The sequence below is a fragment of the Calliphora vicina genome, chromosome 2, assembly GCF_958450345.1.
Source record: "Calliphora vicina chromosome 2, idCalVici1.1, whole genome shotgun sequence".
Taxonomy (NCBI): domain Eukaryota; kingdom Metazoa; phylum Arthropoda; class Insecta; order Diptera; family Calliphoridae; genus Calliphora; species Calliphora vicina.
The window spans coordinates 22,234,106-22,260,444 of record NC_088781.1 but is presented as its reverse complement, the minus strand read 5'-3'; the positions used below and the strand labels follow the sequence as shown (position 1 = coordinate 22,260,444).

General features: G+C 27.9%; 1 protein-coding gene across 1 annotated transcript in view; it reads left to right on the top strand.

The window, feature by feature from the left end:
• vir-1 (virus-induced RNA 1) overlaps positions 1-26,114 on the top strand; it is a 125,979-nt gene extending 99,865 nt beyond the window's left edge. The window contains exons 3-5 of the mRNA XM_065499535.1: positions 5,362-5,510; positions 5,588-5,851; positions 25,220-26,114. Of these exons, the coding sequence (XP_065355607.1) occupies positions 5,362-5,510; positions 5,588-5,851; positions 25,220-26,068 (1,262 nt within the window). The 3' untranslated portion in view covers positions 26,069-26,114. The remainder of the gene's footprint in view (positions 1-5,361; positions 5,511-5,587; positions 5,852-25,219) is intronic.
• Positions 26,115-26,339: the final 225 nt, after the last annotated feature.

The following is a 26,339-nucleotide window of genomic DNA, read 5'->3' as shown; positions in this document are numbered from 1 at the left end:
TATTTATTTATTTTAGTTAGAAATATTACTCATACGCCTATCTATATAACCAGGAATATTGCAGAAAGAAACAAATTTAACATTTATTTACAACATATTTTTACAAATTTAAACCTTTAAGTAAAATTTTATTTACTCCTAAAAAACCCCTTTTAATTGTTCTCATAATTAGTAAATGTTAGTTTCCTAAACACATTTTGTTGATCCCCCAGAGTAATTTTATAAATTTCATTATTATCACAAAACTTTGTCTTTATTATCTTCCATGTGTTTTATAGCAGATACTAAAAAACAATAAATACATTTTCCCCTTAATTTAAACAATATTTTTTGTTCAACACTAAATCAAATTTCTAAATGTTCTCCAAGGATTAATAAATAAATATAATTCATAAACGTATATATGAAACTAAAGTGTGCTAAACATCTAAATTATTAAACAAAAAAAACTTAATTTTTACACATTTAAAATCAATAAGGACCAAACACATAACTATGGCACAATACAACTACTAAATAAACTTAAAACATGTTTTATAACTTGTACCAACTGAAATATATTTTAAGATCTTGGTTGTAGACTATAACTAAAAGTCTAAAGTTTTATTCTCTATGGTAAATTTATGTTTTTGTACAGAGTTTTTAAAATACGCATGTTTGTATAGGTTTATTTATGGCATATTTAGTTTATTACTGTAGCAGAGTGCGTATGTCATATTAGTAGAGATAGTATAAAATAGTATCATGGAAAAAATATGAAAAAAAAACGACAACATTTTAAGATTTATGATACTCCCCAGGGATAGTTGGATGGCCTTTAAACATTTTGCTTATAATAAAGTTTTTTTTTTTTACTTACTTTTTTCTGTATATTACTTACTTTCAATGTCTTGAGATGTTACTATGGTTATTAGGATAAAGAGTGTTTAAAACTAAGGTGTAATAAAAAAAATTCTAGTGAAATTCTGATGGAGACAAATTTTCTAATATTTACTATATATAGTAAATTTACTATCTACTATACGTACTAAATAATTAAAATACAACTTTTTATTTTACTTGTGTAATTTTTATTATACCCTTTACCATAAGTTCCACATTCCATTTGTAATTTCTATATTTTTCATTTGCCACCCCATAAAGTATATTTATTTTGGATCGCTATAGATAGCGGAGCCGATATAGCCATGTCCATCTGACCGCCTGTTCGTCTGTAAGTTGAAATTAACTTTCCGTAGCCCCCAAATAACTTACATACATGATTCATAGATCAATGAATCCGATATAGACCCGGTTCGGTATAGGAAATCGAGAAAATCTGTCCTCAGCCATTTGTGTGCCGAAAGGAAAAAACCAGGACCTACAATGGGTCAAAATCGGTAAAATTTTTTTTAACCCAAATTTTTTTTTTCAGAAAAAAATTATTTTTTCTAATAAATTTAAAAAAAATTTGACAATTTTGAAAAAAAAATTCAAATGGTCAAAATTGCGAAAAATATTTCTTAACTCAAATTTTTTTCACCAAAAAAATATTTTTGTCATAAATTTTTTTTCACTAAGAAATTAAAAAGGCATTTTAAAAAAAAAAAATTATTTACCTAATAATATTTGGGGGATTCAAACTGTCTGCTATTAGGTCATATTGTCATAATGTCGTAAAATATTTTTTTGGTTTAAACAAATTCTTGTTGTGTTGCAAACAAAAAAAGTGTTATTTTATGACAAACCAATAAACATAGTTCTAAAAGTCTTATTAGTTTATAACTTTTTTGTTTGAAACCCAACAAAAATTTATTTAAACTAAAAAAAATATTTTATGACAATATGACCTAATAGCAGACCGTTTGAATCCCCCAATTGAAAATTTTTATTTTGTAAAACAAATATTCTTTAATTGACTTTTTAGCTTTTATTTGTACAAAATAAATTTATTCAAATTATTGGCCATTGTTAGCAATGGCCTTTCCACATCTTTCTGGCAGCATGCTGCGTGGATCCGTGCTTTGCCTTTTTAGAATTGTTTACTCAAACCGAAATTTTTATTTTCAAATTGGGCAAGTTTGGATAGGTCTGCGTGGTGATATGTCCTATTAAGTGAGTCAAATTTTTCTTTACACGCTTTTGCATTAAGTTGTCCTACCGGATCATGTAAAAATTCTATATAGTCGGAAGAAAAATTTTTTCTACAAAAGAAAAAATATATGGGCTTTTTTGGGAAAAAAACGTAAAAAATACGGCTTTTTACAAGTTCCAACTTTGGATGTGTATAACTTTTTATAGGGAACAGATAACTGTTAGCACGTTTCATTTATTTTATTTAGAATTTTATCGCCAATATAGTTGATATTTTAAAAATAAATTTCGACCCTCCGTAGGCCCGCCATATCTAAAAAACCATAAAAAGATCGAGCAAAATTAAACAAAAATAAATCAATAAACCTGAATATCTCTTCAACTAATAGAGATAACCTACACTTGTAAGCGTAGACTTTCTCAAGAACTATTTATATTTAAAATTTCAGCTCATTCGGATCATAAATGGATTTTTGGCGAATTGTTTAAAAAAATTGAGACCCGAGGTGACCAACTTTGGGGGGCTACTCAATGGCCCCCATTATCGCTAGAAAGCTGAGCAAACGTAAATCAACTTGCAAACACCTCAGTTCAAACCATAGCAATATATCCAATAATTCCCAAGATACCGAATTATTTCCATATTATGGATTCCGAGCCAAAAGAACTGTTTAACTTTTGAGTCCAAAAACGAATCAAGCCAATATAGGATACTATGTTCCAAAGTGAAGCGTATCCCAGAAAGAGCGTTCTGTATCGATCGAAACAAATTTCATTTTAAATACTATTTACGACACAGAGATAACGGCAACCAAATTTGTTGCCAGTCGAATGCTGTTGTGGCTACAAAATTTTAGAAGAGGCAACAAAAGTTTGTTTGCTTCAACTGCAGTTCATCTTTATCAACTGACTTTCTGTTGATAGCTACCGAATCATTCAATTGGCAACAAATTAAGTTGCTACAACGAATCTGTTATCTCTGTTCAGGTATAATAACATGTGGCCGAGCGTTGTCACGATGGAAAATTACGATTTCTTGTATGATCGCATATTCTGTGCGTTTTCGGCCAATGTTAGCTTCAAACGAATCAATTGCACTCAGTACAGGTTCCCTGTGATGGTCTGACTAGTTTTTAGCAGCTAATAATAGATAGGACTCTTTTGCTCCCAACAAATACAGAGAATTGCCTTAGTGGTGTCGATTCGGTTGGTTGGTCGGGCTTCACATACGATCTCTTACACTTCGGGTGATCGCACAGTGTGGTAGATCGCAAATCTAACTGAACAAAATTAATAAATCACGTTGGGTTCACTTCTCACTTCTGAATTATATAAAAAATGAGTTCAAATATATAAACGATTATAAAAAAACTACTTTTTTGTACGATGTATTTTGGGAGTTTTTACCCATTCTTCAAAAATTTTCTTTCGTGAAAGTGGAGGTTATACTGGAAAAGTGAAAAAAATTTATGGGGGTCGCAAAAATGTGCAAGATGTTTTTAATTTACCTTAAAGTGAACACTTGAAAGATTAACCCAAATATAGTTTTACAGTGCAGCTATTCGGAATAAATAGCTTTAACTGTACTTGAAAAAAGGAAATATTTTATTTTTTCCAATTTCTGATCTTCTCACAAAAAAATTGTTTTTTTTAATAGTTACAATGGCAATAATTAAATAAAGATTGTAGTATATTTCCTTGAAACAGAGCTTAATAATAGTAAAAAAAAATATGACAATAAAATCACCGTAGCCTTTTTAATCATAAACCAAAGTCACACAAAAAATACACTTCTCTTTGAAATATGAATGTACAACAATTGATTAATTCAATTGCCCTCGGCTTCAGATCGTATGGCACCCAAATTCCGTGCTGCTCGCAAATGTTTTCAAATTGAGGTTTGTATAGCTCCCAATGATTTTGAAAGCTCTTGTTGAGTTTGACAACAATCTTCATGGAGTAATGCTTCTAATTCTTGGTCTTCAAATTTTTTTGGCTGGCCTGGGCGATATTTGTCTTTCGTGTCAAAATCACCACTTCTGAACCCCAGAAACCATCTATCGCACATTACAACCGATTAAACACATTCACCGTAAATTTTGGTGAGCAATCGGAGTGCTTTTTTCAAATTAAAGAAGTAAAGCAAAACTTACCGCATATGACGCTATGTTGCCACAAAATTCAACATTTTCGAAGCTAAAAAAATTTTGTTGTTTACACTAGAATGTTCAATAACAAAGTGAGAATAAATGACAGATATGTAGCCTTCAAAATGACATTTAAGTTATTAAAAACAAAAACCGTGTTCAAAATATACGCCATATATTTGCAAATCCAGCATTTTTTAGTCATAATTTAATTTAAAAATAATCTAAAATTTATTTCAAAACAGAGCTTTAGTATATAAATATATAACTTCTTATTTTACTATTGTAATTTTTTTTTAAATTTTACATATTATTGTAACACCCTGTGTGTTTGGCCATAAATTACTCATGCCTGGATTATTATTTATGCTGTGTTGTACATTTTAAATGTTCCTACAAAATTAAGTTTTAAATTTGACAGATTGTTTTTATACCTATCTTCTGGCTAAGTTATTGACCCTCTGGCATTATAAATTGTTCATTTTAATATGGTGCATCTTTTTATGAGACTCTAACTTATTTAGCTTTAAACAAGTTCTGATAAGAGACAAACCAAGAAAAGGAACTTATAAAATTGTTTCGGACAATAAAAAAATATGGATTTAATGCAGCCATCATTTATTAATGCTGCACAGTGGGGCATAATTCAAATATTTTGAAAATAAATATTAAAAAAAATAAATCACATTGACATTCCATTAGCAATTTCCACATTTTGTATTTGCCACCCCATATTATACATATATTCGGGAGAGATATAGCGGAGTTTCTTTCTTTTGCCTGCATCAGAAACGTAAAATGGAGTGTTTAAAATGGTGTTAAACTCAAACATTAGTAGTACTTTGTTAAATATTATTCAATGTATCCTTTTAAAAATAAACTTCCATTAATAAAAACAACATTTATTTTATCAGGCATTAAAACAAACTAAAATTACTTGTCTCAGCCAAAGTACCTTAATCCAAAGCACTTAGCAATAACACGAGACATAGAAATCAAATAAAAAATATAAAAAAAATACATATTTGCATTAACAATCAGCAGATGTTTTCAGTCTCAGCGATAAGACAAATAAGACTTTTTATAAAACAATAAGACACGAAAAAAATGTCAGTAAACATATAATTTCTTTTAATTACAGATCTCTTCCGTCGCTTTAGTGCACGCTTATTCCCGGTAGGTGTATTCAGTAGAGCTGGCAGTGATGACAGTGATGAAGATGATGATTCTACAGATATTGGTTTCCCCACCATCGATCCCAAAAAGGCCAATAGCACTTCAACTGTAAAGGTAAATTAAAAAATAACTTAAAACATTTCTTGTTAATATTGAAAGTATTAAATTTTGAATTGCTATTAAAATAAAAGGTGGTCGATGGCCATAAAGTGGAGGTAAACGAAACGGTTTATGGTGATGAAAACAGTGTCTTCAAGGTACGTGTGGTCAACATACGCCCCTTGGAAGATGGCGAAACAGTGGAGGAAACCGAAAACAAAGACATTAAACCCGTTACCCAAGGACCCGAGGTCAAAGCACCCAATGCCGAATCAACTGAGTCTGAGGAGAAACGTGAACCTTTGGAAAAGAAACCATTAGAAAATGAAATTCAGGGCAATATTGATGAGCCGGAGGTAAAATATTAATTTGTTTTGTTTGCCTTTTTTAAATATTATTTTGTTTTTTTATGTAAAAATTTCTATAATTTTCCTTAACAAACGCTTTAAGCTGTATATTGTTTAATTATTTTTATTTTCTTTTATTATTTCATATTGTTTGCTTAATATTATTAATATTATTGTTTTTGGTTTTCTTTGTATAATAAATGAAACTGGAATGGCAAATAAATTTTGTTAAATAAAAGAAAAATTTTGGTATGGATTTTTTTGGTTTGTTTGTAGCTCAAGAGTTTTTTTTTTGTGAAACAATAAAACAAATAAAACTTATGTTTTTAAATAATATTTAGAATTATTCTATATAAGCTTTTATCTGCTCTATTAATACTTATTACTACCTATCTACTTATCTTTATATACTTACTTACTATACATACATACTATATATATATACATACATTTATGTAAAAATATAAACGAATTTAACCAATGTATATTGTACAATACTTATAATCAAATAAAAAAAAACCAACTTTATTATTTAATAAATAAAAACCCTTTTGAACATATTTCAGAAACCAAAACAAAAAACTTTATAAATGTATAGAATTTTGTATAAAAACAAATTATTTGCAAATTTACTTTAATTGGCTTAATTGATAAACTAATTTATTTTAATTTCTACTAACACTAATGATGCTTTTATATATATAAAAAAAAGATTCGAATAATTTCGTTTGATCTTTTTAACATTTGTAAATATTTTGTATAAAATTTGATTGATGTTATAACTGTATATATCTTTTGGGAGAAGTAAGTAAATTTTATTAAAAATATTTTAATTTTAAAATCCAAGGTAATAAAATTGTCTTATAACAAGTTCTACACTGCTTTATATTTCGGTTCATTTATAAACATTTCTAATAGTTTTGTTTGTTATTTTATAAAATGGCTCTTCTGGAGGAACTGTTTCTTAGATTCCATTTAGATTAGGTTGTCATTTGGAATATCCAAAACCGAAAACCAGTCAAATGGTTTTTTAATCTTTGTAAAATCTAGCAGTTTCGGTTTTTTTTAATTTTTCGTTTTGTTTTTGAAAACCCGGTTTTAACGAAATACTTCTTAATGCTTATTTGAACATATTACTTCAAAATATGTTGATAACATTTTTAAAAATATTCATTTCTTTTTTACAAAATTTTAGAATTTGTCAATATTTTGTAAAATATATAAAATTAGACCCGCTACTTTGTTAGCGGAACTTTTAGTATAAAACAAGTAAGAGTGCTATATTCGGCTATGCCGAATCTTATATACCCTTCACCAAATTATACTTCAAAATTTTAAATATTTTTAGGTAAACAAAATTTAATTTTTTTTCCAGTTGTTTTTTTCATTTTTTGGAAAAAAATTATTCGTTTGTTATTTTAAATTTTAAAATTTTTTTTTTCAAATTTTAAAATTTTTATTTTTGTTTTTTAAATTTATTTTTTTTGAAAAAAAAATTCGGGTTAAATTTTTTTTTCCGATTTTGACCCATTGTAGGTCCGACTTACTATGGTCTTATATACGTCGTTGCAAATGTCTTTGAAATATCTATCATTAGATATCCATATTGTCTATATTAATGTCTTAGTAATCCAGATATAGGTCAAAAATCGAGGTTGTCTTGGTTTTTTCCTCATATCTCAGCCATTTGTGGACCGATTTTGCTGATTTTAAATAGCAAAATTCTCGAAAGCATGTCTGACAGAATTATTGAAGATTTGGATCCCGAAGATATCTGGGGTCTTCAGAAAATTGATTTCAACAGACAGACAGACAGACGGACATGGCTTAATCGACTCCGCTATCTATAAGGATCCAGAATATATATACTTTATAGGGTCGGAAATGAAAAATTAAAAAACGGAATGACAAACTTATATATACCCTTCTCACGAAGGTGAAGGGTATAAAAACTGTAACTGACAATATCTTAAGTTTTTTTTGCTATTTCGTTTTGTACTTAATTCAGAATTTTGTTTCTTGCTTTATTTTTTTTATATAGGCCCTAATTTTGTGAATCACGTCACAAAATGATATTTATATGGAAAGCAAAAAAAAATTTCAAAGATTTGAAATATTTGTTTTTGTTTTATTAAGTTCTTAACAGAACAAACGCATCAATATCCAACCGTTGATTTGCCTTTCATAATTTGAAAATAAAACAAAAACAAATTTTTGAAATTTTGTTTTTGCTTTTCATATAAATATCACTTTGGTGACGTGATTTACAAAACTAGGGCCATAATAAATAAAATATTCCTCTAATTCCTCCTTTATTGTCTAAGTTCATTAATTTAGAAAATTCACGACGAACCATTAGAAAATATAAAGTTTTACAAGATCCTCCTTTTGCATTATCACTCATTCAGGATCGTTTGTGTGTAATTTCATATTTGCAGAAGTTCGAAGAATTACACATTTAGGTGTTCTCAATTCATTCTGAAGCATATAAACTTAAAATGCTATTTTTATATATTCATTATACCAAAAATAAAATTTATTCGAATTGGATTTATTGCGTTTTGTCATGTACCTCCTCATATAAGGGCGCTGCGAACTATGGCCCCAGGAAATATGGCCCCAATGTGGAAAACGAAAAATGACCTCAAAAAATAACACAGGGCACAACAACACGAAAGTTTGGGGCCCTTTTTTGATTTTTTGGGGCCTTTTTACATTTGTTCTTTGCGGCGATTTTACATTTAATCAGACATGAAAAAATGCCCCAACAATTTTTTTAATTTTACTTTAGGGCTATTTTTCATTTCTTAAAAAATCTATTTTTCAATATCAATTATATTTGAAAAATTAATTTTTTTAAAAAGGAGTTTAAATTTTTGTTTTCTGAGCTCTTTGGTATATTCAAAATTTGGCAGTAGTAAAATTTTTATAAAAAATTTCGACTAAAATTACTTTTTACCGTTCAAAAAAAATTTTTTTTTTTAAAAAATTCAAAAAAATGCATTTTAAAATAGGTTTCTTGTTTATACTTATTTTTTATATTCGACTTTTTTTTAAAGAATTGTTCACTTAATTTATAAAATATTTGGAATAAACAATTCTCAAAACTTTAAATTAGAACTGGTTCATTGGTGGTCAAAACATTTTTCAGCTGAAATTTCATTTATATATTTGGGCCAATTTTTCATAAAGAAGAATTACCCCAGAATTTGGGGTCATCTTTCATTTCAGCATTTCATTAATAAAAATTGGGTGATATTTCATAATGAATAATGGCCCCAAAATTGGGGTAATTTTTCGTTTTCAACTTTGGGGCCATAATTCGCAGCGCCCATATAAGTATGCTTAATATCATGGCGTGTTTCCATTATTACAAAAAGTATCGTTAGAAGCATATAAAGTGCAATTAAATCACCTCTTGTGGATTTTCACATATTTAGGAACAATAAATAAGGAGGTAAAAGGACCATTAGAATCATTGGTAAAGAAAATGCAAAAAGGACCACTAGAATACGAAAAAGTACCATAAAGTAATGAAGTAGACATGTCTCAAACGATTAAAATCTTAGTTAATCTGATCAAAAAAAAATGTGTTTAAAACAAATTCTAAGCTGTTACCCGGAGTTGGCAATCGAGTTCCAAATAACACAATGTTAGTGAATTTTTTAATGACTCTAGGAACCAATGTTAAATTTTTGTTGGTACCTTTTTCCCCCAAATGAAGTGATAAAATTGTATTCAAATAAATTTCTGAAATATTTATATGTATGCCTATGTCAATTTATAGAAACATATTTTATGAAAAAAGTACCAAAATTAAACACAAAAATTCCTTAATATTTGTTATGGTTTCATAGTAAAGAATACGATTTAAAATTTGTTTATTGGCTTAAAAGATACATGGTTAAAAGGTTTGAACTTCGAAAAAGTACCAAACACCTGTAAGCTATTTTATTAATGCAGTTATTGTTTTTTTGTATCCTCTTAACGTTCGAATTTCCAAAAATCCCTTTTTAGTGGATCTACTTGAGGAGGGACTAACCTACAGTTATAATTTCATGCTTCTTGCTTCAGTCATTGGGGATGTGCGATGATGAAACAGTCAGTAATGATAATCTCTTATATGTATATATGAGGGATTTCATGTCAAGTGAACCAACTTTTGAAATCGATATCTTCCAATAGGGATGAAATTTACACTAAGGATAGTCCTATTGGATAGTTATTTGTTCACAATGTTTCAAAAAGATCGGTCAAGAACTCTCTGACCCAACAGATTTTTTTTCTCATCCATGTGACTAATTACCTTAGCAAAATTTGTGCTAAATAGATTATATAGCTATTTCTTTAATATTTCGAAAAAAAAAAATAAATGTTGACTTTTATAGCAGAATCAAAAACTGTTTTGATTTTTTTAAAATGGTCCCCTTTCTTTTCAAAAGATAGCTTAGGTCTTTTCCTTGAAGAGCTTTTTGGTCACTTAGTGGGATGCGAGATGAATATCTATCAAAATAACTGTTTGTTATGCAAGATTTCTATTTCATCATTTATAGCATGTAAAGTATTTTTCTTAAATTGGTTATTTGCTCAATTGTTTATTTTTTACTAACATTAATTATGCATTTACTAATGTTAATTATGCGGCACCTGATACGCACGCACAAACCAGTTCTAGGTACACTGAGACAACATTTGTCCCTAGTCCCCATACAAAGTCTCCTTCAGCAAATGACTCGAATTGCGACCTGTACATTGCTCACACGTTTAAATGAACAGCCAGCCTTGCAGAGACGGTCGGACGGCAGGACATCGTTAAATCGACTGAGAAGGTGATTCTGAGTCGATCGTTATACTTTAAGGTGGTTGTTAGACTAATATTTTTGGGAGTTATAAATATCAGCACACACGCATAATGCTCTCACCACTGTGGTGGTGGGGAGGGTAGTGTTGGGTATCCATATTGTTACATGTACAAGTGTGTATTAGACCATGTAGTGTACGATCCAGTGGGCAATTGATCACTTTTCTTTAAAAAGAGACCAGCAATGAAGCTGGATATTAACAAATTTTATATGAGGAATTATTCATAATTGACCCTACCCCATATAACCCCTCAGTTCAGCGTCCTCTCGTTCCTTTCGTTTGGACCCTATCGTCTTTTCAACAGACAGACGGACGGAAATAGCTATATCGTCTTAGAATCTAATGAGGATCCAGAATATATACACTAATGTAAATCTGTTGTATTACAAACGGAATTATAAAATCAATATACCCCCAGCTTTTTTGTTGCTGGTAATAATGTAGTAATAATAATGTTAATATTTAATAAATTGCATAAAATATAAATTCTTGTTTTATTTTAATACTCTCTCTATGGCTATCTATTTTTTTACTCAATTTGCGCTGCTGATGCTTCCGCTACTGCTGCTGCTTTTGATTTTATTTACTTTAATTAAATTCAATTATAAGTTTATTAAAATATTGTCGCATAAATGAAATATTTTTGCTGTTTATTAAATTTAGCTTTGGAAAGACAAAAAAAAAAGTGAGATAAAGTAATGAAAGAAATTTAAGTAAGTGGGACCTACATTGTAGGTATATTGATGATCATATGGCAATTTTTTCAACATTTTTTTTGCTTATTAGAGTTCAGGGAAAAACTGCAAACATAAAAACAAGAACGCGTTATATGAATTCTATAATGTTCATTATAATAGAAAAACCATATTGAAATACGATAAATCATTAATATTCAACATTAAATTAATATCGTTTCATATTGAAATAAAAATATTCAACATTACTAGACTTTCATTAATGTTTCTTATTGATTCAATATGGTTTTTATTGATTTTAAGCAGTTTTTTCTCTGGGTGTAGCGTCAACATGTGAAAGAAATATAATTTAAGAAAATAGTTTGACATTATTAGCTTGGGTTGGAAAAATGTCAGTGAAGAGGTTTCAATATTTTACCATTCTTATCAGAGGTGAATACATATCTAACACAAAAATCAAAACTTATACATATTTTAACAACAAGGACATTAAACGGTCTTTCCTTTTCAAGATTGTCTTATATTTTAGCTTATAACTTTTGTTCTACTAATCTGATTTGACTGATTTTCAATAACAAACTGCTTAGCATAATGATAAATATTTAAGATGAATCTTATTTATTTCATATTGGTATTTTGGAGGTGAGCGTGATTTATACACACAAACAGACTGGCAATCCTATGGACTAAAATTGATGTTGAATAATTTGAAAAACAAAGACTTATGTCAAACATATTTAAATTTATTTTAATCACAAATTGTGATGGGGTAGTTAAATTATTATTTATCAAACAATCACAAATCAGTCTAGTGTATGCATGCTATTTTCTAGCATGCCCTCTGACTTACAACTACTTGCATGTAATTCAACATACTTGCTTTTTTGTTGCACTCTTAGCTCATGCATATGTTTGAGTTGTAAAATTATTTTTGAAAACTAAATAATATTCATTACGTACTCCCTCCTGCTGACTTTTTTCCTTTCCCTTTTGTGATTTCCATTTTTTTTTTTTTTTGCTGCAATTCATTTTGCTCATTTCATACACAGTTTGAGACCATTTTTATATTAAAAAGTTTTACTTGCAAGTTTCGTTTTTTTTTTCTCTGCCAACACTTGACTGAAATTAGCAGAGTACCAGAGAAAAAAAAACACATTTAAAATTGAGGTAATTTAAGGGAAAAATGAAGTAAGTGCAAGTGGAAGAAACAGCAGCTCTAGAGTTTTTTTTTTTTTTTTTGCTTAAGCAACCAACTTATAAACTTTTCTTTTCAAAATTTTAATATTAATGAGTTGTTTAAGATGGCGAAATTCTTATTTGTTAAGTGGTTGGAAAAACGAAGGAGTAGCAAAAAAAAATAGAAGTTTTAAATTTAATGTCCTTTAATGGTATTTCTATGAATAATTTTGAAAACAAATTTGCTTGGCAGTTTACACATATTTAACATCAGTGTCAGCCAAATGGAGAAAATGCTTAAAAAATTTAAATGAAAATATGCTGCTGTTTTTTATTATGGCAAAAACCTGCATGGATTACAGATAGAGATGCTAATCGGGACTGATTTTTGAAAATCCCGGGGTTCGGGATTTGGTAAAGAATCTTTACAATTGAAAGAAATTTTTTTATTAAGCAATTAATTTTTATTAGAAACTAAAAAGCATAAAGTAATTCATGAGTACATTATATAAGAAGAAATAATAATAAACATTATCGTGTAAAAATCGTATTGCAGAAACGCATTCTACAGAAAATTCTAAGAAATTTTCCCCAAGAAACCATAGGTCTAAAATCAAATCCTATCTTGCGCATTTCGTCTTTTATCCAATGATATTTCAGTATTTATTTTTTTTAATAGATTTTTTATTGGATAAAAGACGAAATGCGCAAGAAAGTATTTGATTTTAGACTTATGGTTTCTTGAGGAAACTTTATTAAAATTTTTCGTAGATTGCTTTCTGATATTCGGGCGAGTAGAATGTCAAAATGCATGAAAAAGGCACACAAAAATAACAATTTCCCCTATTTATTTATGAAAAACGGGATTTGGAAAATCCCGAAAACCCCGGGATTTAAAATTAAAAACTCCCGGGCTTCGGGATTAAGGAAATCACGAAAAATTACTAGTTAAGGCCAGTTATTTTAGTTATTTTGAGTTCATTTTGTTGAGAGTTTATTGGCGTTCGTGTTGTTTTTCTGTAAAAGCCGACATTCGTGTCCTCTGGCTGTGTTTTGATTAAAATTAGTGGTATGCACTCATAACCACCAGAGTATAAACATTAACAACACAACTGTCAACAAAGTTTAGAAAAATTATAAAATTAGAAATAACAAGTAAGAGAGCTACATTCGGCTGTGCCGAATCTTATGTACTTTTCACCAAATTATACTTCAAAATACAAATTTTAAATATTTTTAGGTAAAAATTTATTTTTTTAACAGTTTTTTCATTTTTTGGAAGAAAAGTTTTTCGAATTGTTTTTTTTAAAATTTAAAAAATTTTTTTTTTTAATATTTTGCGAAAAAAAACTTTTGGTGAAAAAAAAAATCGGGAAAAAAAATATTTTTCCGATTTTGACCCATTGTAGGTCCAACATACTATGGTTTTGTATACGTCGTTGCAAAGGTCTTTGAAATATCTATCATTAGATATCCATATTGTCTATATTAATGACTTTGTAATCCAGACATAGGTCAAAAGTCGAGGTTGTCCTGATTTGTGGACCGATTTTGCTGATTTTAAAAGCATGTCTGACAGAATTATTGAAGATTTGGATCCCAAAGATATCTGGGTTCTTCAGAAAATTGATTTCAACAGAAAATCAGACAAAATCAAATCAGGGTCGGATATGAAAAATGTAGAAATTACAAACGGAATGACAAACTTATATATACCCTTCTCAAGAAGGTAAAGGGTATAAAAATAACCACCAATATCTGGTCTGACTACAACAGAAAAAAATAGCAAAAAATATTATTATAATCCAGTTTATATGTTCTGCTTATGTCGACCACTGATTTAGATGCATGTTTACAATATTTAATTTAATTAAAATGATCTATGTATAGATAAAGATGTTAACGTTGTAAATTTGAAATACATATTACTAAATTACTTGTTTTTTTGCTTTTAAACAAAGTTTAGAACAAAAAACGGAAATAATAACATTATTTAATTATTCCTGCGGTACAAGGAATTAAATTCTCTAATTTTGTATAAATATATTAATTAGTTAAAAAAATGTTGTGTTTTTCACACAAAATTAAAGTTGGGAGATTATTTTGTAACATATAGTAAATATATATAAAATTAGTTATAATAAATATTTCATTCAAAATTGTAACAAAAAAAAAATACTTCACAGGATTTTTAGTAAGTAGATACAAATCAGTGGGTCACACCCACTGCTACCATTCCCCTCACTTTTAGCTGAACAACGAATACTGTGAACAAAAACAAAATAAATTTAGAAAACTTTTACTATAATAGTTCCTAAAATATTCTATTATGAATATTAGATTTGTATGGTAGGTACCATAGCTCTTGAGCAGATCCTTGTCAATTTTAATAATAAAATAAGTTTTGAGAAACTCACTATTATAGTTCTCCAGATATTAGATAATAAATATTTACTTCATATGGTTAGCTTAATATCGGTCACTGGTATAAAAGTAATTTACACATAGTTTGAAGACTCTCTAAGAGCCGCCCCACTTGTTCCGGTCCCAAATACGTACAATGGTAGCAAAAAACTCACGCAATGTTTTGTGAATCTCACTGTTATAGTTCTACAGATATTTGAAAATAACAATTTAATTGGTATATATGTATATATTAAGCGCAGTGGGCAAAATTACTCATATCATATAACTATAATAGTTCTCCTGACATTTAATAATAACTGTTTTCTTTTTATGGGATGGCCCACGCCCACTAATCAGAACCCGCCCATTTTCTAACAAACTACGTAAAATGATAAAATAGCGATGCAGACATAGTTTGAGGACTCTACTAATTATAGTTCTTCAGATACTCTACTTTATTAGGTAGGTGGCACACCCACCCACTGTTCCAATCCAGCACATTTTTGGCCAAACTATGTGCAGTAATAAAAAATTGGTTCATACAATGTTTAAAAACGTTCACAATTATAGTTTTTCAGATATTCGTGAATAGCTGAATGGGAAACACACACAAACGCCCTCTAATCCAATGCCGCCCATTTTCAGCCATACTACCTATGTAGAATGGAAACGAAATAAATCATGCAAAATTATGAGGCTATTGGTTAGTTCACTAGATAATAACTATTTATTATTTATGAGAGCTACCATGCCCATTTGATAATAAATAGCCTATTGTTTCTTCCAGTTAATCATAAAGACGCTGTAAAGAAAATGTCAACAAAATCGATCCATTGATTAAATATGACGTTTTTTATATATTGTTTTCTTTGTGAGCAAATATATGTGAATTGAAATTTGAGATTTGAATACAAAACGATAGAATTAATAAAAATGCTATTTATTGTTTGCAGTTATATCGTTGAATCTATCAATTCTACCTGACTGATCCGATTGACACTAGAGTAGCAAAGGAATATTTCAGTTTATTATTTTCGAAGATGGATCAAAAACCTCTCAGGAGCGGAGCGGTGGGGTCTCAAACTAGAGTAACTAAGACTTGTATATGTCTGAGTTGATCTACTTCGACGCTTGCGAATTTTTTGGAATTTGTCTAAAATATTAACTATTAGTTATACCCATTAAAAAATTCAAATGCTTTTTCATAATATATGACTGCTTTCAATAAATTGATTTTTGTAAGTTAAACAGAATAATCTCACTGCCTGTTTCTCTAAATGCGAACGAACGTTTTCTTTCGTATTTTAAATTGAAAACAACAAATAAATTTTAAATTTTGTTGTTGTTTTCAATATAAAATACGAAAGAAAATGTTCGTTCGCATTTAGAGAAACAGGCAGATACTAAATAAATTTGAAAGCAGTATCAGTTGCGATTCCAAAATTAAACCATTTTGAATTTTAAAATTGGGGAAATGTTAAATTTTCGTATTATTTTGGCCGAAAACCTGCTATTAATTTTTGTTCTTAGAAACTAAAGTTTAATAAGGTACATATAAAGGCATCTCAACAAGGATATCTTCAAAATAGAAAACGTCTAAACAGTACTAATACAGGTTTCCCTAGGGCCTTACGAATTTAACATATTTTTTTATAGAAATATTGAATTTACGCTAACTATTCTTAGTGTTTCACCAATCCGTATAATTATCGCCCAATCGAAATTTGTTCTGCGCTTAAAAGGGTAAGGAGAGCATGTTTGCAATTATTTAGAATCGAATAGACTTCTTAATGACAGACAATATGACTTCCACAGTCCCAGTATGCAACATTTCGAGTCAGTTCTTTTTATCGAACTTATTTCGATTTAAAATCGAAAATATGAATTTATTATGATGCTCTATCCAATCTACATTTTTTAGAATATCGTATTTTAATATTTTATAGAAATGGCGAATAATGTTCGAGATTTTTTTTAATGCCAAATTTTATTTTTGCACAAAATGGACAAATGCATATACATACATATTATTCTTTTGTCAATTTGTGAGAAAATAAAATTTTATTTCTTATCCTATCAATAACATATTCATAAAAATATAGTTTAACACGAAAAATGGATCAAAGACGTCTTAAATGAAAAGCGCAGCCAATTATTGATGTTGTTTTTTGACAATTCGAATCTCATAATCAGCAAACATCAGAAATATGTGCAGAGCTTATTTCATTTGAAAATGAAAACACATCTAACGCAACATTATTGGATAATAATAAAGGTATTGAATATGCATTATTTCAAGAAAAAATTGCTCGATGGTATAAAGTATTCGAAATTGTTCATATATTTAATCGAAATCGAATCAATTTAGAACATTTTTAATACCGAAAAAGGTATAGTATATCGATAAAAATTAGAATCAGAATAATAAAAAATGTTCTACTCTTTATCGCTCTGCACTCTACTTAGGAAAACCCGCACATTCTCGACATTATATCGAAGTCGATATCGATAAAATTTTACGAAAAAATGATTCATTTTCGACATAACTTCGAATCATTTTGCATACTGGGAGTAATCGTTCAACTGGGGACTTAAAGGCTTATTTTTCAGAAAAGTAGTGTTAATCAATACACTATATGGGAGAGAGTAAGATGGTCGCACATTTCGAAAGCATTTGACCGGGTGTGGCACAAGGCTCTATTCTTTCTCCTCCTGGCGAACCACTAACCTCCCGTTTTCCAGTCAAACACACTAGATAGCTGTGCTAAATGCAAAAGTTCATTACCAGCCTGTAAAAAAATAAGTACTTATTCTAGTAAATAAAATAATGTGCTGGGTAACCACCACTCCTTACAAAAGAATGCATGAAATAACTAGTTGTCATTACAAAATTTTTGCTGGATAGGTACGAGAATACAGTGTGACGTCCGTAGGAATCGTCATATATTTGATATTGAGAAGGAAACTTTTAGGTACTTGGAAACTTTTAGGACCTACTTCTTATATACACTACATTTATTAGTCCAAAAATGGAATATAATTCCCACATATGGGCCGGAGCTGCAAGGTATAGCCTAGAGCTGCTAGACCGGGTTCAAAGAAGGGCGGTGAATCTTATAGGAGATGAAACTGTTATCCAATTTATTGATAATCCAGAATATCGTCGAAATGTTGGCTGCCTATCCTTATTTTATAGATATTTTCACGGGTGTTGTTTAACAGACATAAGTAGTCTTATACATAATATTCGCATTTTCATTCGGAACTAGGGTTTGGGGTTTCCCGGATAGAATCCCGGGAACTTCTTTTCAACTAGAAAAATAAGTAAAAAAGAATATTATTTTACAAAATTGTTTAATTTTATTAAAAGAAAATTAAAAACAATACATTACAATTCAATTCTACTAAAACAAAAAAAAATGTTGGTTCAAATATTTGGAGATCATTTGTTACTATAAACTTAAATATTAGCGATATTCATGATGTAGTACTCTTGTCCTGGTAATAGAGTACCTTTATAATTCACTGTCGATCAATATTTTAATTGCATTTGTAATGCAGTTTGAGTTTTCAAAATGCATTCAGTAAGTCATATGATTATTTCTTATTTTAGTGGCAAAGTTTCCAGACACCGAGAAAACTCTTTCGCTTTAAACAGGTGGTGGCTTTATCGTTAATAAAGCATTATAAAGACAATCTAATTTTTTTCTCCGATTGCTACTTGCTTCAAATAAAGCTAATTCCCGCTTAAAACCACTTTCAGCATTTGATTTAAAACTTTCAGCATTTGATTTTAAATCATCAGCATCATCGCTTTGAACTGATGAGGGAACATTGCGGTCAAATAGGCGTATGTATGAACATTATAGGGAAAATTCTTTTCACGGCGGAATATAATATTTATCAGTTCTAGTCAAACGTCCACAAACACTACTCCCTCTTTCCTCCATCTCATAACTTTATATTTATGGGGTATTCCCTGAGTGTTTGTTATATAAAAAAACCCAAAGCCAGAATTAGAAAAAGGCAACAGATTTAGAAAGTGTTTTTTTTGGCAATTTTGTTTTGTTTTTTGTTTTGCATAAATTCACAATGCTGGGAATCCCCACTTGTATATACTAATCATAAGTACCCTAACTATTCCAATTAGAGTGCTTTCAAGTTTCGTTTTTGCTTACTATTTCAAACATAGATAATTCATTTAGTTTTTTTTTGTTGAACAAAAAAGAAAAACTAACAATAAAAATTAAATTATTGACATTTTAAATCAAGCTGAATTATAAAAAAAAAATACAAATAATATAATAAGTAATTTTAACATAAAAAAATAAAATATAACTACAACATTTGAATTAATTAAAAATAGTTTATTTTTTATATTCTCCATGAAAAGCAGGGTGGGTTATAGGAAGCCACATGACATTAACTGTCCATTTTTTATAGATTTCAATTCAAGATTTTTTTTGCCTTTAGTGCATAAATACATATTTAAATATTTATTATTTATTAATATTCGTTTACAAATATTTACATATTAATGTAATCAAAAAAATACAATAAAAACAACTACATTAAAATAGAAAAAATCATATAAAATATTTAATAATTATTAAAAATTATAAATTTTTTATAAAAAACAAATCACTTAATTTCAACTTTATCTTCTGCATCAGTTGTTGTCATCACCTGAAACTAGCAATTTGCTGGATTTTATTTAATTTTTTACCTCTTTATTAATAATCGTTTAAATATGCTGGCTTAAACATACTGTAAATCTCGGTTACCATGTCATTTTGTCTTTCATTTCATTCATTCATCAATCCATTGAGGCGTTTGCTGTTCTCAACTGTGTTCATCAATTGGTATTATTAATAGAATTCTGAGAAATCCCCAGTTAATATTCATCAGTTTTCAGTAGAAATGTAAAGTGTTGTTGACATACAGCGGTAGTACGTAACGCAGGAAAAAATTGTATAAAGAATGAAATAAATTTAACATATAATGTGTAGTTCAGTGGTTTAAAGTAATGAAATCATTATCGGAAGATTTCGAATTATTTTTTCATATAACGATGTCTGTAGAAATCATCATTCCTAATAACCCATATATCTGACGGATCCAAGTCTTACTTTAATATATCAGATATATGCTTGAGCATTTTGGTATTTAAAATCAGCAAAATCAGTGCATAAATGGCTGAGATATGATCAAAAACCTACGATTGCCTCGATATTAGGCAAGATTTATGTTAACAGACGTAATGTATTGTATATCAAATGAAAGGTAATTTTAATGTATTGTATATCAATTAATGCATAAGCCTCAAAATAGTTGAAACGATTGCTTAATTAATGTTAAACAAATAAAGATAGTGTAATTATATTAATATGCAATTTAATAACTCAGTTTTGATATTGCTTATTTTCTATAGATCAACCCAGTAGTCAGTTTTGGTTTTTCTCAGCAATACAAAAACCACATTTGAGGTTATTGTAGATATATAATTAAATTCTTATATTGTTAAATACATCTAATAAAAAATAACTCCCGATCATTAAACTCAACCGTTTTAATTTGATATTTTAAATCAAAACATTCAATGAAAAAGTTTATTGCATCTAATAAAATCAAAACACTTTATACAAATAAATAGTTTATCATATTCATTAATTCATAAAATGTCTCAATTCTTTTAAATTAATTTTAAAAACTATAAACGTCACTTTTCGCCAAGATTTATTTAAATGTATAAGAATACTACAAAACATTTACTACTCATATGAACGTCTGTCTCGTAAAAATTGTTTTTATTTTTTTTGTTTATATTTTTATTTGTTCCGTAGAGTTAAATATTGAAGCAAAAAAAAATATATTTCAAACACATAATGAGGAAAAAAAAAAGATGAATCATGCATACCAAATAGTTGTAGTGAGATAATGTGAATACGAGTATTCAGTATAATTTTTAAAAAAGCTGTTTTAATTAAAAGTAAGCTTTTGGCTTTTTAAGAGAAATTAAACTTTTAGCAAAGAGGTAGAGTAAAGAGTAACAATGAAGAATTTAAATAAATATAAACGTAGATCAACAGATGATTTGCAGTATTAGGGAGGCAGCAATTTATGTTTGAAAATATAAGTAATAAATCTGATATTATCATGGTAAAGTTACACGTCTGTAATTAAATTTTATTTTATTCGACTATTCGATTAATCGACTTCGAATAAAAATATATTTTTTTTCCTCGATTATTCGAATATCAACCCGATTAATCGACTATTATTGATCGAATAATCTTTTATTCTAAATTGAAAAATTATATTAATTTGAACAAAAAATACATTTTTTTCGATTATTCGAATAATTTTTATTCCAAAGTCAAAGATTAATCGATTATTATAGATCGAATTTTAATTTTTTATTCATAACTGAAAAATGTTATTCATTTTAATAAAAAATATATATTTTTCCTCGATTATTCGATGAATATTCGAATGTCATCCCGATTAATCGACTTTTATTGATCGAATTGAAATTTTTTTTTTTCTAAATTGAAAAATGTTTTTCATTCGAATAAAAATATATTTTATTCGATATTATTCGAATAATTTTTATTTGAATGTCAACCCGATTAATCGCCTATTATTGTTCGAATTTTAATTTTTTATTTTAGATTGTAAAATATTAATCATTTCAATAAAAAATATATTTTTTAATCGATTATTCGAATAATTTTTTTTGAATGTCAACCCGATTAATCGACCATTATTGATCGAATAATTTTTTTATATTAAACTGAAAAATTTTATTCATTTATAATTTTTATTCGAATTTCAACCCGATTAATCGACTATTATTGTTCGAATTTTAATTTTTTATTTTAAATTGTAAAATGTTATTCATTTGAATAAAAAATATATTTTTTCCTCGATTATTCGAATAATTTTTATTCGAATGTCAACCAAAGTCTTATTAATCGAATAATTTTTTATTCTAAATTAAAAAATGTTATTCATATGAATAAAAAAAATATATTTTTTCTCGATTATTCGATGAATTTTTATTCGAATGTCATCCCGATTAATCGACTTTTATTGATCGAATTGAAATTTTTTTTTTTCTAAATTGAAAAATGTTTTTCATTCGAATAAAAATATATTTTATTCTATATTATTTGAATAATTTTTATTTGAATGTTAACCCGATTAATCGACTTTTATTGATCGAATATTTTTTTTATTTTGAATTGAAAAATATTATTCATTTGAATAAAAAATATATATATATATATTTTTTCCTCGATTATTCGAATAATTTTTATTATATTATTTTAATATAAAATATATATTTTTTCGATTATTCGAATGTCAACCTGATTAATCGGCTATTATCGATCGAATCATTTTTTATTCTTAATTGAAAAATGTTATTCATTTTAACAAAAAAATATATTTTTCCCCGATTAATCGACTATTATTGATCGAATAATTGTTTATTCTAAATTTGAATAAAAAATATATTTTTTCCTCGATTATTCCAATAATTTCTATTCGAATGTCAACCCGATTAATCGACTATTATTGATAGAATTTTAATTTCTTATTCTAAATTGAAAAATGTTATTCATTTGAATAAAAAATATATTTTTTCCTCGTTTATTCGAATAATTTTTATTCCCGATTAATCGACATTTATTAATCGAATAATTTTTTATTCTAAATTGAAAAATGTTATTCATTTCAATAAAAAAATATATTTTTCCTCGATTATTCGAATGTCAACCCGATTAATCGACTTTTATTGATTGAATTGAAATTTTTAATTATAAATTGAAGAATGTTATTAATTTGAATAAAACATATGTTTTTTCTGGATTATTCGAATAATTTTTATTCGAAAGTCAACCCGATTAATCGACTATTATTGATCAAATATTTATTTATTCTAAATTGAAAACTGTTATTAATTCAAATTAAAAATATATTTTTTCCGGGATTATTTGAATAATTTTTATTAGAATGTCAACCCGATTAATCGACTATTATTAATCGAACAATTTTTTATTCTAAATTGAAAATTTTTATTCATTTGAATAAAAAATATAGTTTTTCCTCGATTATTCGAATAATTTTTATTTGAATGTCAACCCGATTAAACCCTATTATTGTTCGATTTTTAATTTTTTATTTAAAATTGAAAAATGTTATTCATTTCAATAAAAAATATATTTTTTCCTCGATTATTCGAATAATTTTTATTCGAATGTCAACCAGAGTTTTATTAATCGAATAATTTTTTATTCTAAATTAAAAAATGCTATTCATTTGAATAAAAAATATATTTTTTCCTCGATTATTCGAGTAATTTTTATTCGAATGTCATCCCGATTAATCGACTTTTATTGTTGAATAATTTTTTATTCTAAATTGAAAAATGTTATTCATTTCAATAAAAAATATATATTTTACTCGATTATTCGAATAATTTTTTTTAACCGTCTTTTATCGATCGAATTTTAATTTTTTATTCTAAATTGTAAAATGTTATTTATTCGAATAAAAAATGCATATATATTTTTCCTCGATTGTTCGAATCATTTTTATTCGAATGTCAACCCGATTAATCGACTCTTAAAGATCGAATTTTAATTTTTTGTTCTAAATTGTAAAAGTTATTCATTCGAATAAAAAATATATTTTTTCCTCGATTATTCGAATAAATTTAATTCTTTTATCCAAGTTTTTATCAACCCGATTAATTGATTGATTGTTCGAATTTTAATTTTTTATTCTAAATTGAAAAATTTTATCATTTGGATAAAAAATATATTTTTTCCTCGATTATTCGAATAATTTTTAATCGAATGTCATCCCGATTAATCGAGTTTTATTGATCGAATTGAATTTTTTTTATTATAAAGTTATTCATTTGAATAAAAATATATATTTTTCCTCGATTATTCGAATAATTTTTATTCGAATGTCAACCCGATTAATCGACTATTATTGTTCGAATTTTATTTTTTTATTCTAAATTGAAAAATTTTATTCATTTGAATAAAAAATATAGTTTTTCCTCAATTATTCGATTCATTTTTATTCGAATGTCATCGACATTGACTATTATACATACATATATTTTTTACACAATACACGTTCTTCGGCAAGGGCTCATCAGTTCGTGATGGATTGGGAAGTGGATTGCACAACACATTACAGGTACAATTTGGTGTTTAAACGAACAGTCTGTATGTGGTTAAGCTTCCTGGTGAAGTCTTTCCTGTACAATATAGGAAAATTCAAATCATAAGTCCACTAAAACTTCTTCCTCTATCCTCTCTCTCATAACCTTCTAAGTTGCAAGATAATCATTGCCTGAGTAGGGGTCATCACCTGAGTGCTGATACAAACAAAATCAGATGTAGGTTATCATATAGTCATACTTGATTGCCTATAATTTCTTTTTGTTTTTATGGTCATACGTTGATGTGACAGTGAGGCAATGATTCCTTTATTATACTGATGATGGTTGCATATGAATGTGCTCTTGAGTTTTTGATTTTTTTTTGTCAACTATGTCTGTAATATCAATATCAAAACACTTTAGGTTTTTTCCAAGTCTAAATACTCGTCAATGGTAACATGCCGAACCGCCTACTGTTCTACTAGAGATTTCTAGGGCACTTTTACGATAAATTAAGACAAATTAAAAGTACCATTCTAATAAAAATTAAGTAGCGAATTTCTTTATAACAGCATTTTACTAAAAAACTCATACATACATAATTTATAAAGAGCATGTTTAATTAAATGAGCTTTTTACTAATATAAGCTTTATTTAAAGCTTTTATATATTCTACTCTTCTCTAGTTCTCTCTTTTAATCTACAAATCTAACAATATAAATAAACAATGAAACTTGCTTAAAAATAACATAAATTTAAAAAATTTCAAGCCGGCAAGTTTAACAACGCATTATTAACGCACGTTAAGGTAATTTTAATACAACAAAAAATAATTCTTTTATAAAATTTAACTACTAAAAAAAAAAATACATGTTAAATAATTGCATACAAATTAATGTAAAATTAAATTTTATTTTCTTTCTTTTTATGCACCTTCTCTGCACATTTCTTTTGCTACAACTTGGGCACACAACATTAACATTAAATCACAAACAACTAAAAAATATTTTGTACAAAACAAAAAAAAAAAAATGTAATAATAAAAACGAACAACAGCACTCAATTGCTAAAAAGGAAAACATTGTTGAAACTACTGCAGCAACAACTATACCGACAACAACAGTTGATACTACCACTATGTTGCCAACAACAGAAGACATAAACGCTGCATTTGTTACAGACAATAGTCTTGAACAACAGGAATATTCAGCTGCAGAAGAGTTGCAGGGAGCCAACGGAAACGGAAATAACGAATTTGAAACCAATATGTCTGAAGACAACGATAACAGCAACAACGACGACAACGACGATGTCGTCGACAATATTGACAATGTGGAAAATCCAGAAGTTGAACATACAATTGAAAATAATGAGGATACAGAAGAGGAAGTAAATGACAATTTAAATGAATCATCAAGTAGCAACAACGCTGACGATGACGACTCTGACAAGGAGCAACAAAATAATGAGAATGACGATGACGAAGATGCAAATGCAGATGCTGATGTTGAAATTGTCAATTTGAAGAAAAAGTTAAATACAAGAAATTATTCAGCTGCCATACGCAACAAAGAACGCGAAGACGAATCATCTTCAGATGATGAAGATGCCATCGCCCCTGAAATGCATCCAACATTCAATGATGAATGGGGCAGCATTAATGAGCCAACTAATGAGCAAAATGATTTGAGCAACGATATTGATGTCTACGATGTCGTACCAATTGATTTATCCAATGACATTGCCGTCAATGATGCTGCCGATTTGCCACTTAATCCCGATGCTGAATTCATTGATGTCTATGGTGTGCAGCATCAATCAAACTCTATGCCTAAATTTGAAAAGCTTTCTTTAGACTATCAGCCACCCTCTGAGGAGGATTGGTCTAATGCTCCTGCAAAATAATAAGTATAAAATTGACAATAATGATTTTATTTTGTAGTTTAAAAGTAAGTAAGCAAAACAAAAAGTTTACTCAGTCATTCATTTATTTAGTAAGTCAGTCAGTCAGGTCAATCAAATCAAATTTTATTAATATTTATAGTGTGTGATTTTATTTTTATTGTTTTATTACTTTATCACCCTCATGACTCATTATTTACTAATTCATTTATTTGTATTTTAAGTTTTTTGTTTTTTGAATTCATTTTTAATTTTATAATTTCTAAATTTACTT